This window comes from Mercurialis annua, linkage group LG2, assembly GCF_937616625.2.
Source record: "Mercurialis annua linkage group LG2, ddMerAnnu1.2, whole genome shotgun sequence".
In the NCBI taxonomy this organism is placed as follows: domain Eukaryota; kingdom Viridiplantae; phylum Streptophyta; class Magnoliopsida; order Malpighiales; family Euphorbiaceae; genus Mercurialis; species Mercurialis annua.
Window position 1 is genome coordinate 49,492,688 of NC_065571.1, and position 12,610 is coordinate 49,505,297.

At 31.0% G+C, this 12,610-nt stretch overlaps 1 protein-coding gene across 1 annotated transcript; it reads right to left on the reverse strand.

Annotated features, from left to right (window-relative positions):
- Nucleotides 1-7,262: 7,262 nt before the first annotated feature.
- LOC126669033 (aspartyl protease family protein At5g10770-like) lies at nucleotides 7,263-11,420 on the reverse strand. Its single transcript, XM_050362310.2, has 3 exons — nucleotides 11,152-11,420; nucleotides 8,460-8,900; nucleotides 7,263-8,348 (listed from the first exon to the last, which is right to left on the reverse strand). The coding sequence occupies exons 1-3, from the start codon at nucleotides 11,336-11,338 to the stop codon at nucleotides 7,528-7,530; spliced, it is 1,449 nt and encodes a 482-aa protein (XP_050218267.1). The 5' UTR covers nucleotides 11,339-11,420; the 3' UTR covers nucleotides 7,263-7,527.
- Between the last annotated feature and the right edge of the window lie 1,190 nt (nucleotides 11,421-12,610).

A 12,610-nucleotide genomic window follows, 5' to 3' on the forward strand; every position in this document is an offset into this window, starting at 1 on the left:
AATGATTTCATCCCTCAGGTTTGATAATTAATTTACCTATAAGTATATCGACTTCGTTGACTAGCACTAAAAATGGCTAGAGGGACTAAAATATTGACGGAAGTAAAAATGAGGGGCCACATAGTTTAAAATTCAAACAGGAGGGACTAAAGTGTGAATTATATCAAATGTGAGGGGTTTCATGGTAATTTGTTCTTAATTTTTTTAGTTTTATGGTATTTTTTTACGGTTTTTAATTTTTAAAAATTATTGATAATTAATAAAAATTAAATAAAAAGTTATTATTGTTTTTGATTTTTTTTAAGAAGATGGTGTTTTTTAAACTGTTAATAATATTAGCGTTTAATTAAAATATAGGTTAAAATGAAGGATTAATTTAATTTTTTTCTAAATAAAAATAGTTTAATTTAATATTTTAAGATAGAGATAAAACATGAAAACCTTTAGTAGGTACAAACTGTTTTTTTTTTGTCGGGATATAAATAAAAAAATTAACGTGAGTGATTTTTTTTTGTCTTGCTTTGCAAGTTATTTTGCATATTATCAAAATAAAAATAAAAAATGGGCCTCTTCTTATTTGCCTCATAATATATATTTTATCATTTGTTGATACTTGTGATAAAGTGTAGCCCCTTTTATGTATATAATTTTCATTAGAAAACGAAGAAGAATATATCTAGAAGTAATGTTTTAAAAATCGAACCGGTAAAGTTATAAATTTCCAGTTAGACCGGTTGGATAAATTATACAGCTATTACACTATGTGTGGTTGACAATCTAGCACTTTTTAATAAATTTTAAAATTATGACCGGAGAAGTAAGTATCCATTTAAAAGAATTGTACTTTTTTTTTGCTCTTTTAAAATCTTAGATGAAAACCCCTAATTTCTTATCTTTCTTTTTTTTCCTTTGTTTTTTTTTAAAATCCAACATGTGAACATTTTTATATCAAAATAAATAAATAAAATGTCATTACTTTCAAGTCATCCATCTCTTTTCAGTAAAAGAGAATTCAATTTTCTCCATTTATTGATTCTCACAATTTCCATTACGAAGTTGCCGTGTTTGTATACTATTTTTATTATTTTGCTCCACGAAAATCTATGAAAATATGACTTAAAATGAGAAAAACAATAGCATCTTCTTCTATTTAAGTTCAATTCTGTTTTTAACCGTCTCACAAGTAAATTAATAGTTTGGTTTACATTCTAAAATTTGGTTACTGCTGCATTTTTTTTATTTTGTTTCATGCAAAGCGATATAAACAAAATTTCTATACCAATGAGGTATAATTTAAATGTTATAAATGTTGTGTATTAATCTGCTAGTTTGTAGTTTCGATTTTTTTAATAAATGCCCCCTCCCTAACTATATATGAAATATTATTATTTGATATATTTTTATTATTACATTTTTAATTTGGATTCTCCTAAAATAATATATATATAGAATAAAACTCCCAAAATCCGAAATCTGAACCTTAATTAGAGCTGAAACAAGTAACATGTAACAAAATAATTAAGACTTGCACCGTTGAAGATTTGGTCCTGACTTGGACTAGCCGTGAATTGTGGTGGCACCGAGTGAAGTGGGGACATGTTATCGTTGTCAGGTCAGCATCGTTTCAGACCAAACCAAAAAATTATCTCTTCTATTTATTAGAGGAAATTAGGCTTAACATGTATAAATATCTTGAGAGGAAATTTTGGAGTTGCAAAAACATGTGTTGGGTTGGGACAAGAAAATTGCAAGAAACACCTACTCCAACATTTCCTTTTAGTCTTTTGTTTTTTTCTCCCTTCTGCTTTCTTTTCTATCTTTCCATCGCCATTTTTTCTTCTCATCTCTTCCATTCTTTACCATTTCCATGCCATGCTTTCACATGTCAACCCTGATTTTTAGATTTTTTAACGTTTATACACTTCATTTTCAGCGTGTAAACTCTTTGAATCTCGATTTGACGATGAAGTAAACTATTCCCGTCCAAATTTTGATGACGTGGCATCTAAAATAAATAAAAATTATAGTCCACGTCAGCTAACACGTCATTAGAAAGTACTTTGAAAAGCGTCGGCTCTTCTCTGATCGCACTAGTGGTACATAATAACACGGTAAGTGGATCGACCTCAATAAGAGGCACCGTAACCCGAGGTTACTAATAACCAAACCGCAACAGTCATATTCAGACCGAGAAAGGCAAAACCATAACCCATATACCGAAGACAAGGTAATCTGAAACAAGTCATAACCGAACTAACACAAATCAGACAAAAAGCATATAAACAAGGACAAGCTCGGTATCGAACGGAAATCCATTACAAAGACATCCTCAGATAAACCGATCACAAGACTCGCAAGACACATCTCAAAAATACCGAACATAACCTATCTGATTATTAGGCGACAGCCTGACAGAAGATACTCTGACATTCCCCACAATCCCTGCACAAACAAAGGGAATTACATCAAACATGTCGGCCCAGACAAAGAGAAAACAAAGGTATAGTATAAAAGACTAAGAAAAAGTAGGTAAAAAAAGTTAATACTCTTTTCTCTCTAAATTTTGACTACTTTTTCTTCTTATTCTTTCTCACTAAAAATATCTATTGATTTGACCGTCGGAGTGGTTTGTCGGAAACCCCTTCCGACATCCTTTTCACGGTTGTGTTGTGGTTTTTAGGTACCCTTCTGAAGACGCCACCGGATCGGACACGCACCCTCAAATCACAAGTTATCAATACACATAAGTCATGAGTGATCATTAGTCTGATGCTTTAGGTATATAAACTATTTGAATCAAAGTACAACATCATAAAATCAAAAATATCTAAAACACCCTTAAAACAAAAAAAATCTAAAAATTAAAACTCAAACTAATTACCAAAGTGCCACTGCCTCTAACCCAGCGACCACCATCCATACCCGCCTCCATTCTGACTGTCGTCTCGCTCCATTCCGACTGCCCAACTACCGCTCCATTCCGAATTCCAACAGCCGCCAGATGTTCAGCATATTTGTTCAACATATATGTTCAGAGGTTCATGTATGTTCGTCTGAGAAATTAAAGTTCATCCTCTCAGACGAGGAGAGGAACTAGATGGGCGATAATGATGGTGGAGGCGGCTGGCTGGCGACTAAGGGTCAGCGGTGACATAGTGGGTGTAGCCGGCAGTGGCAAAACTGAGTTTTTATTTATTTTAGGGATTTAAGAGTATTTTAGGCATTTTATATTTTTGTGGTGTTCTAACGACGTATCAGTTGACGTTCATTATGATTTTTATTTGTTTTTATTTTTTTAGATGCCACGTCATTGAAAATTGACGGTGTTAACCAAAATTTGAACGGAAGGAATTTACTTGCATCGTCTAATTGAAGCTTATGGGGTTTATAACCCGAAAATGAAAATTAAGGACATCAATGATAAAAGGAAGTGTTCAAGATAATCCCACATTATTAAGAAATGCAAATATAAATGAGTTTATAAGTATAAAGATTCAACCACCTATTAACTAGTTCTAGTTATTAGGTCGTGTTGAATCTAAGCACATTTCATATGTATGTGGGTTGCCACATTCTCAAATATATAAAATCAATTACTCCCACCAATATTACTAATACGGTATCAGAGCGGGTCCGGTCCGGGATCAGGCATTACTGTCGGAGTTGCCACTGTGTTATTAGTTTCTTCTTTGTTGTATCCAAGTGAACCAGATTGATTTATTGGTTGTTGATTTGATTCTCCGTTGTATTGAACTGCAGTCCCAGCAGTCCAGATAGAAGTTCAGTTTACGAGTATCTCTATTGGTGACTCGAGTTCTAATTTCAAGTTTCATTTCAGTTAATCGCTATCGGTGCTGAAGATTCAACCTCTCAGTTGAATCGTTGCTATCAACAATTTCAATTTTGATTTCAGGTTCCTATTCTATCAAATTTATCTTTCGATCAGTCTCTGCTTTGTTCAATTCGTCGTTGTTCATTTCAGTTCAGATTTGGTTCTTTTCTATCAATTCAGATTTCTTTTCGATTGATTTCAACAAATTTGTCGTTGATTTTTAATTCATATCTGATTGAAATTTCAATTTCAGATTTGGAAGTTCATATCAATTATTGATTTCTGCTTTTGTTTTCTTTTGATTTTAATCTCAAATTAAATTCGGTTCAATTTTCTATTATGTTCAATTTCTTATCTCTTTGATTTTTTTTTTCAGTTCATTATTCTTGATTTCAGGTTCAAATTCTCAGTTCATCTCTATAGAATCCAATATCAATTTGTTCTATGCGAAAATAGGTTTGAGGAGATTTTGATTTCAATATTAACTGGTAATTGTTCATCGCCATCTATCATTCCTTCTTCTTTTCTCTGATCTTACTCTTTCTGATGATCTGAGTTGCTTGAAGTTTGTATCAACAATTTGTGATCTCAGATTCAAGAATATAGTTGCAATTCTTACTTTGAGATTCTTCCATTTGAAGTGAAACGATATCAAAATGTAGTTGGAAATCATATTACAAATAATTTTGCCAAGTTATGCTCATAAAGTGTTTGGCTAAATTTCTAAGTGAATATATATTTTTGATAGATTAAAAAATGTCTAAGTTTTTTTTTGATGGTGTTCTATTCTTGCTGGAGCTGTTAATAATGGGATTGCAAAAGCTATATGATGATGCATTTGCCACTGATTTGGTAGAAAATAAAAGATGTTGCTATTTCTTTTTTAGAATAGATCTGACAGGTCTGTTCTTGAAGAACAAACTGGAGATTTCTTCTCCGGATGAGGTTTTAAAAAAAATAAAAAAAAATTGATTGGGTTTCGATGTGTTTACTTAGATCTTGATTGGTTTAATTGGGTTTTGATGTGTTTAATTATTTTAAACACATCGAAATCCAATTAAACTAATAAAAATTCAGTTATTTCTTTAATTGTATTTTAAAGTGTTTATTAGGTTTTGATTAATTTAATCGGATTTTAAAGTGTTTAATTAAATTTTGAATGGTTTAATTGAGTTTTAATTTATAAATATATTTAATTATAGATATTTAAATGAAGAAAAGGGTGAAAATGGTTATAAAAAATTCATAAATATAAAATTGGTAAGTGTGTTAAACATTAAGACTGTTTTTAAATTTTTTCCTATGTGTCATGTCATCAGTTAACTGAAATTTAGGACGGAAGGTTTTTTTGTTCAATTTTAGAAGTACGAGGGTCAATTTATACCAAAAATAAATTAAAGAGTTGTTTCATACTTTCTAGAAAAGTTCAGAAATTATTTTATACCTTCAACCTTAAAAGTATACAACTAGTGTACTAAGTATGTATTAAAATTATAAAAGATACACTAAAAGTAAATCAAAAGGATTACTATTAATGTACTCATTATATACTAAAATATAAAACTTATGTAAATTAAAATTATATTACTAGTGTAAATACCAACCATATACGAAAACTAAAAAGTAGTAAGTATACTAGTAGTCTATTCGCTATATACTAAAAATTTAAAATATATGTAAATCAATGTCAAAATGGAATTTATATACTTTTGGTGTATATATTAGTTTCGTTGTATTTTATTTAGCCATTGCAATCCGTATTACTATTTTAATATATAATTTGTATACTTTTAAATTGAGACGAAATTATAATATATTAATTTTTAGTTGATATATGGTTAATTTTTGATTCATCCTAAAATCAACAAAGAAAACGATATTATATATATAAAAAATTAAATATATGATATATTAGGTTGATATCAAGCGTATAGTAACTTTATATTGCATGTCCTGTCAAAATTTAAAAATACATCTAAAAAAATTCAGTCACTTTTAAACATTGATGATAAAAATTCACAGTAGAATGAAAATTAAATAAAAATAAAAAAGAGAAAATTTAATTGCAATGTATGATTTGATATCCTGGATCAATTGGAAGTCCAACATGAGAATTGGGAGTTTCAAGTGCTAAATTAGCATCTTGAAGAGATAGGGATAAATGTGTGTATGCCTGTATAAGTATTATCGCAAAATCCATCCTAAAACTCCTCTACTTTACCATTTCTATTCGAGAAGCCCTTATTTTAAAGTTGCTCACGGCCGAGTCCTTTTACTTACAAAAACCACATTATTAGACCCTTACGTGGATGGAAATTGGCAAGTGTATCTCACATGCGAGAGTGTAAAAAACAAAAAAACAATTGTCTGTTGACATGATAATGCTGACTAGATATCTTTCTTTTTTCTTTTCTTTCTAAATTCAGCTGCATGTGAGATGGTTCTTCACCAAACATCGACCAACAAAACAAACAAGTTGTCAATCTAATCTCTTCTCTTCACATCCCTCGAGCCCTTTACCAAAGGCAATTTTGCATAAAGAAGTACTTGACAGAGCCATTGTTTCTTCAGTCAAGTTTATTGGCTTAGATTCTCCGGCCAGTTTCGAAACATTTCTAATCGTTCGAGAAACTTTATCTTCTCTAATGGCGAAAACTTTGACCGCGTTTTGATTCAAAAAGAGTAGGCTTGAAGATAAGGCTGCAACTAGAGAGAGTGAGCTCTTTAGATACATGTAAAGCATAGTTGGTCGACAAATTGGGCATTTGTCATCAGATATTTGCAAAATAATGATGCAAATGATTAACTTCACCCATTTCAGTCTCTATCCGTTTCCATCAATCCATCCATATGGGTTATGTTCAAACTCCATTTTAGCAAGTGGGTTGATCTCAGATTTTCAAAATCATGATGCAAATGTTTTGATCTCAGAGCATGCGGCGGCGTAAAAGAATTGACGACGCTGTGTTACTAAAGCTTGAAGACCTATTTGTTTATTATAGAATCCACATTATATTACTTCAATTAGTTTTATATAAATTCGTTGTTTGAAGTTTGAACTTCCAGTTTTTGTTACAGTAGGATAAAAAAGAGTCGTTTTGAAGAAGATGGTGAAACATTGAATTTGTTCCCTCAAGTTTACTCTTTACTTTTAAAGTGAATTCTGATGTGGCATTATATAACACTTTTTTTTACATATTTTTATTTTATTTGACGGCAAATTATGTAGTTAACGGCGATTGTAATACACTTGCCAATTTCCATCCACGTAAGGGCCTAAAAATGCGATTTTTATAAGTAAAAGGACTCTGCCGTGAGCAACTTTAAGGTAAGGGCTTCTCGAACAAAAATAGTAAAGTAGAAGGGTCTTAGGATGGGTTTTGCCAAGTATTATCCCAAACATTTAAAATTTGAACGGATTGAACATCCCTGTCAAATTAAAGGTCCGAAAACCGCCTTTAATCAAATAAAAGTTCATACCATTACAGATGAATTGATGAGAAGTTAACTATACACTTCTTGCAAACTTCTCTTAATAAACCTATTACAACCCAATTTATACCTTTAAAGTATATCACAAATCCAAATCCTTCCATTATCATTATTAATTCATATAACCCCCTGCATTCACAATTACTTCATCCATGTCCAAATTGGTGCCTTTATTATGTACACAGACTGTTCATACAAATCAGCTAGCTACAACCGCCGGCAGCGAATCCAACTTTCCCAGCAGCGCCGTCATACACAACCTCTAGTGTCTTTTGCTGCACATTCCCAAATATACCAACATCACCGGCGTCACTGTTTCCGGCGAACGCTAAGCAAACTTGCGTTGGATCATTCACGTAAAAAATCCCTGTCTGGTCAATATCTATATGAACATTCCCGCTGAAGTACAACCCGATTTTCGGTACAGTCACTGTACTAAATTTACTAAAATCATAACACGTGTCGAGTATTGATAATGCCGGCGCCGATGGATACTTGGACATGAGTTTTCTAAAAGCTGAGCTTAAAGCAGAGTAAGCTGCAGGTGGCAACCGAGTGATGACGGTACCGGAGTCGATTATTGTACCCGCAGTTGAAAATACCGAGGGTGAAATGGTCAACTTTCTGCCTCCGACGGAGATAGCTGTAAAGTCAAGGCCGTAGAATGAGGCTCCGGCGGATATTGTTGCTAGCGGGGTGAAGGAAGCGGAGATGGAAGGCTGACCGCCGAATGAGAGGAATCCGGTTGAGCTGGGGGAGGAGGGGAGACAGTAAGAGAAAAGCTTGTTGTATTTTTGGGCAGTTTGTGAGACTAATGAGAGTTTGTCTCTGCCGAGACCAAGTAAGCCAGCGGCGCCGCCGAATAAACCTTTGTTGTTTTCGCCGCAGCCGAATGAAAAACCTTCGAAAACATCGGTCGGAGTTAAGGTGAGCTTTTCCTTACCAAAGTATCCGACAGAGAATGACGAGTCACCGTATTGGATGCCATAGACGCATGTTGAGGAATCACAATTAAAGATGTTGCCTGCACCATGCACACTAACGTTAATATACAAAAACAAAGTTCATCCAGGTCCTTGAATTTGTAGAATGAACTCATATAGGTCCTTGAATTTGTAGAATGAACTCATATTACCTGTTGCAGAAATGAGGGAGTCGCAAAGGGCAGATCCACAGGAAACATTGGTATAGGAAGTGGAGTGGATGGGATTAAAAATGGGCTCCTTTTGGGAATAGCAAGACTTCACACATGGCTCGCATTGAGTCCACGTCAGGTCGCTTCCGGTGTCAAAGATGAGCGACAAATCCTTCTTCGGCGAGCCCAGTCCAACAGTAACTATATAATTGCCGGAGCCAATAGTCTGGCCGTCCTTCGCCGGAAGTGTTGCATCTGCTGTCTTGACGTCGCTGCTCAGTCCGACGAATAACTTGGAGTGAATTGAATCGACTCTAGATTGATCCTGGAGGAGGATCTCTTCATGTGTCGGAGCTTTTGCTTTGTGGTGGTTATGCAGATCGGAGCATGCTCCGTGCTTGTGGACTACTTTCAAGATTGCCTTGTTTTCGTTTGATGAAACTGTGCACGGTATTAATTTAGTCCAAATGAATTCGGTATCAGTTGAGAAAAAAAAATTATAAAAATATTGATACGGAAAAACTATTTTCTGAGATACTGAAAATAAAAATTACAAAAACAATGGAATAAAAATACACAGAAAGCAAAGTAACATTAAAGAGATTTTCTTTTGGTATGAATATATAAATCAATTTCATCGGATTCTGAGTTGTAATTTTGAGGGAGTGGCTCCCCTCAAATTCCTAATTACACCATTTTACTCCATTTCACGGTTGGATGATTGACACCACATTAAAATATATCCAACGGTTCAAATATTATTTTATGGCTAAAAATAAGAAACAAAATTAATAACTAGCAAAAAGTTAAAAAAATATATCCAAAATTAATTTCTTTATATGAATTCAGCACTATTTATAGAAATTAACTATTAAACCTACAGATTTTTTGGTATTAACTATTGAGAACTCAAAATCATGATACTTGAACATACATGATACTTGAGCATTTCTTTTCCTGGCTTTAAAATTTGTCTTGCTTTGTTTGTTTAGAGAAACTATTAAACCTGCACGTTTTGTGATATTAAGAAATTTTTTGAGCCACTTATATATACAAGTGGATTTATTTTGGTTGTCCAGGTAATTTAGATGGGAATGGTCTGGCAAGAAAAAAATTGCATGAAACCGTGGTTGCATATTAATCCACCACTGTTGGAAAGATTAAAATCTTTCAATTACATACGGTTAAATAATTCAATAAATTAGGGAGATATTATGTACATGGTCAAGTAAAAAATGGTATGTTTAAAAATTATTTTAAATAATTGTACTACAATAAGTTTATTTGTAGGTTTAATATTTGATTCCTATAAATTGTGCTGAATTCATATGCAGATTTATTTTGGATATTTTTTTTAACTTTTTACTAGTTATTAATCTTGTTTCTTTTTTTTAGCCATAAAGTAATATCTGAACCGTTAGATAGATTTTAATATGGTGTCAATTATCCAATGGTGGAATGGAGGAAAATGGAGTAATTAGGAACTTGAAGGGAGTCACTCTCTAATTTTTATATATTTAGTGTTTTATGTGTTTTTTTAAATATAATATTTTCGTAAACAAAATTTCAAACGAAAATAAAAGAAATTTAAATGATCGCGTATGAAGTATAATTTTTAAAACTTTACAATATTTTTGTAGATAAGTTTTAGAAAATGTTGAATGATGTAATTCCTTCTGTATAATTTTTTTATAAAAATAAAATACAATTTAGTATGTTAAATTATTTTTATAATAAATTAATCAATATTTATTCATACTTTTTATAATATTAAAATATTTGTATAAAAGTATACAAATTAAATAAAATTAGATAGATTTATATTAAAATTAATAATAATACTCTTAATTATGCACTAGTTTATAATAAGATAAATTAATTTTTTTATCTTATTAATCAGATCATGCATCTTTTTTTATTACTACTTGGATTTTAGTATTAGAATAACAAACCTGACGGACCATACTCACAAATAATTTTATTAAGTTTATTATAATTATAAAAAAATAAAAATATTTTACCAAAAAAATTAAGTTGGTTATTTAATCTCTTTCTCTAGCTATATAGCTACAAGGTTAACATACATAATCAAATGAATAAATAATTTAAATATGCATAAAAAACTAATCCATTTTCAGTGTAATTTTTTAAAAAATTATACTTAATTTATAAGTTTGTCAAGTGACAGATTGTTTAATGTTTGAGTAGCTGTCGTAAGTAGACTCTTACTTGGAATTTGCTTACATAACCCAATGATTTGTTCAATACATTACAATAAAAAATGACAGAACTTATGCTTCTATATGATCAGCAAAAACAGGGGAAATTGTTGTAAAAAAAAGGAGAAAAAATGAATTTACCAAATCTCCTTTACGCTTACAAACCCGTCGAGTGAAAAATATATCTTCATACTCGAATATAATCAGACAGTTAACTCGTGTAATTTAAATTCAAACCCGACTCAACTAATATAAAAATTGATTTCTAATATTTTCTAATAACTCGTGAATTATCTCGACTCGGTTTGAACGTAAAAGCCAAGGCATGAAATGATGTTATAGAAGGACCCCAATTAAAAGAAGATGCAATACCAGCAAGCATAGTTAAGCAGATATATCCATATTAATTAACTATTCAAAAAATACAATAAGCAAGTTAAACAGCAATTAATTAGGAATAAATAAGAATGAACCTTTGGAGGAAGATTTGCAAGAAGCAGAAGGAAGAAGAGAGGTGAGTTGAATGGTATGAAATTGCTGAGGAAGAAGAGAGCTGACGTCATCATTTTCTGCAATTTTTCTTCCATTAAATTTGAAAGCAGAGCAGCTGCTGCTGAAACTGAAGAGAAGCCATAAACAGAGAAAATGGCTGACTGACATTTTAGCTTTAGGTGAGGACCAAATTAAGCTCTTCAATTATGTTTTTTTCTTAATTATGTAACGTTTATTGTCTTCTTCTATATCTTATATTTTTGGTATTATTTATAACCTATCGGATTTCATTTCTTTATCAATTCTTACACGCCACCTACTTTGTAAACAAAAATATAAAACATCTATTCATCACCATTTCTTTTAATCACCCAATAGATTATATATTTTTGTCATAATTTAATTTTTAAAAATTAGATTTAACTTTTTTTATTATATTAAAAAGAATTAATCATTTTTGTTATTATAATATATACTTTCAAGATAAACAGAATTGTTACCTATTATGATGAAGAGGAAGAATTTTGAAATATATATAAAGGTAAGCCATTTTTATGATGTGGAATACATTATTTAAAATTCATAGTGGAAAGCCGGTGACCACTTTCTTTATCAAAAACTATACAAAATAATGTATTTTAGTTGTCTTAATCTCATCTTCGGACTTTTTTAAATGCAATAACGTTGCTCTTTTAGATATGAGAAAATAGTGTTGGTGAAAATTATTGAAATTGGTTATATATTCTTTATTTTAAGGAGGAATTAATTCATAAATAACATTTTTTCGACTTCTCTTAATCATTACCGATGAGTTATAGTTTATAACTTCATGTAATATGTGTGCTGAGCAGAAATATATTATGAGATCGATTTCTACCACTCGCGCTAAAATTTCCTCCTTTTCAATTATTAAAGAAGAAGTATTCATTGTTTTGTATGCTATAGCTGATCAAATAAAATTGTTTAATTATGTTTTCAAAAAAAAAATTGTTGAATTATAATAATGATTTCAGTTTTTGAAAAATGTTTAACAAAGTAAGGATAAATTACATCAGCAGTGTCTAAACTTTTTCAAATCTTCTATGTTAATGTCTGAAGTTTTATTTTTTTGATATTAATGTTTCAATTTATAAAAATGTACCAAATTAGTGTTTTTATATAATTATTGATCACTAGACTACTAATTGATAAGACCGAAAATCATTATTGGATTTACCGATATGACTTGATGTTATAATTCCATATTTACAAGTGCATCATTACACACTCAATTATAATCTTACTTTACTAATATGACGCATACATTTAAATAAAAAAATTACATTTATTTTTTAGCATACAATCAACTAGAAAAATGCTAAAAGCACTGGTTTGATACCTTTTTATAGAAGTTAAGGAACAAAATAAGAATTCAGACATCAAAATAAAAAATGTGAAAAA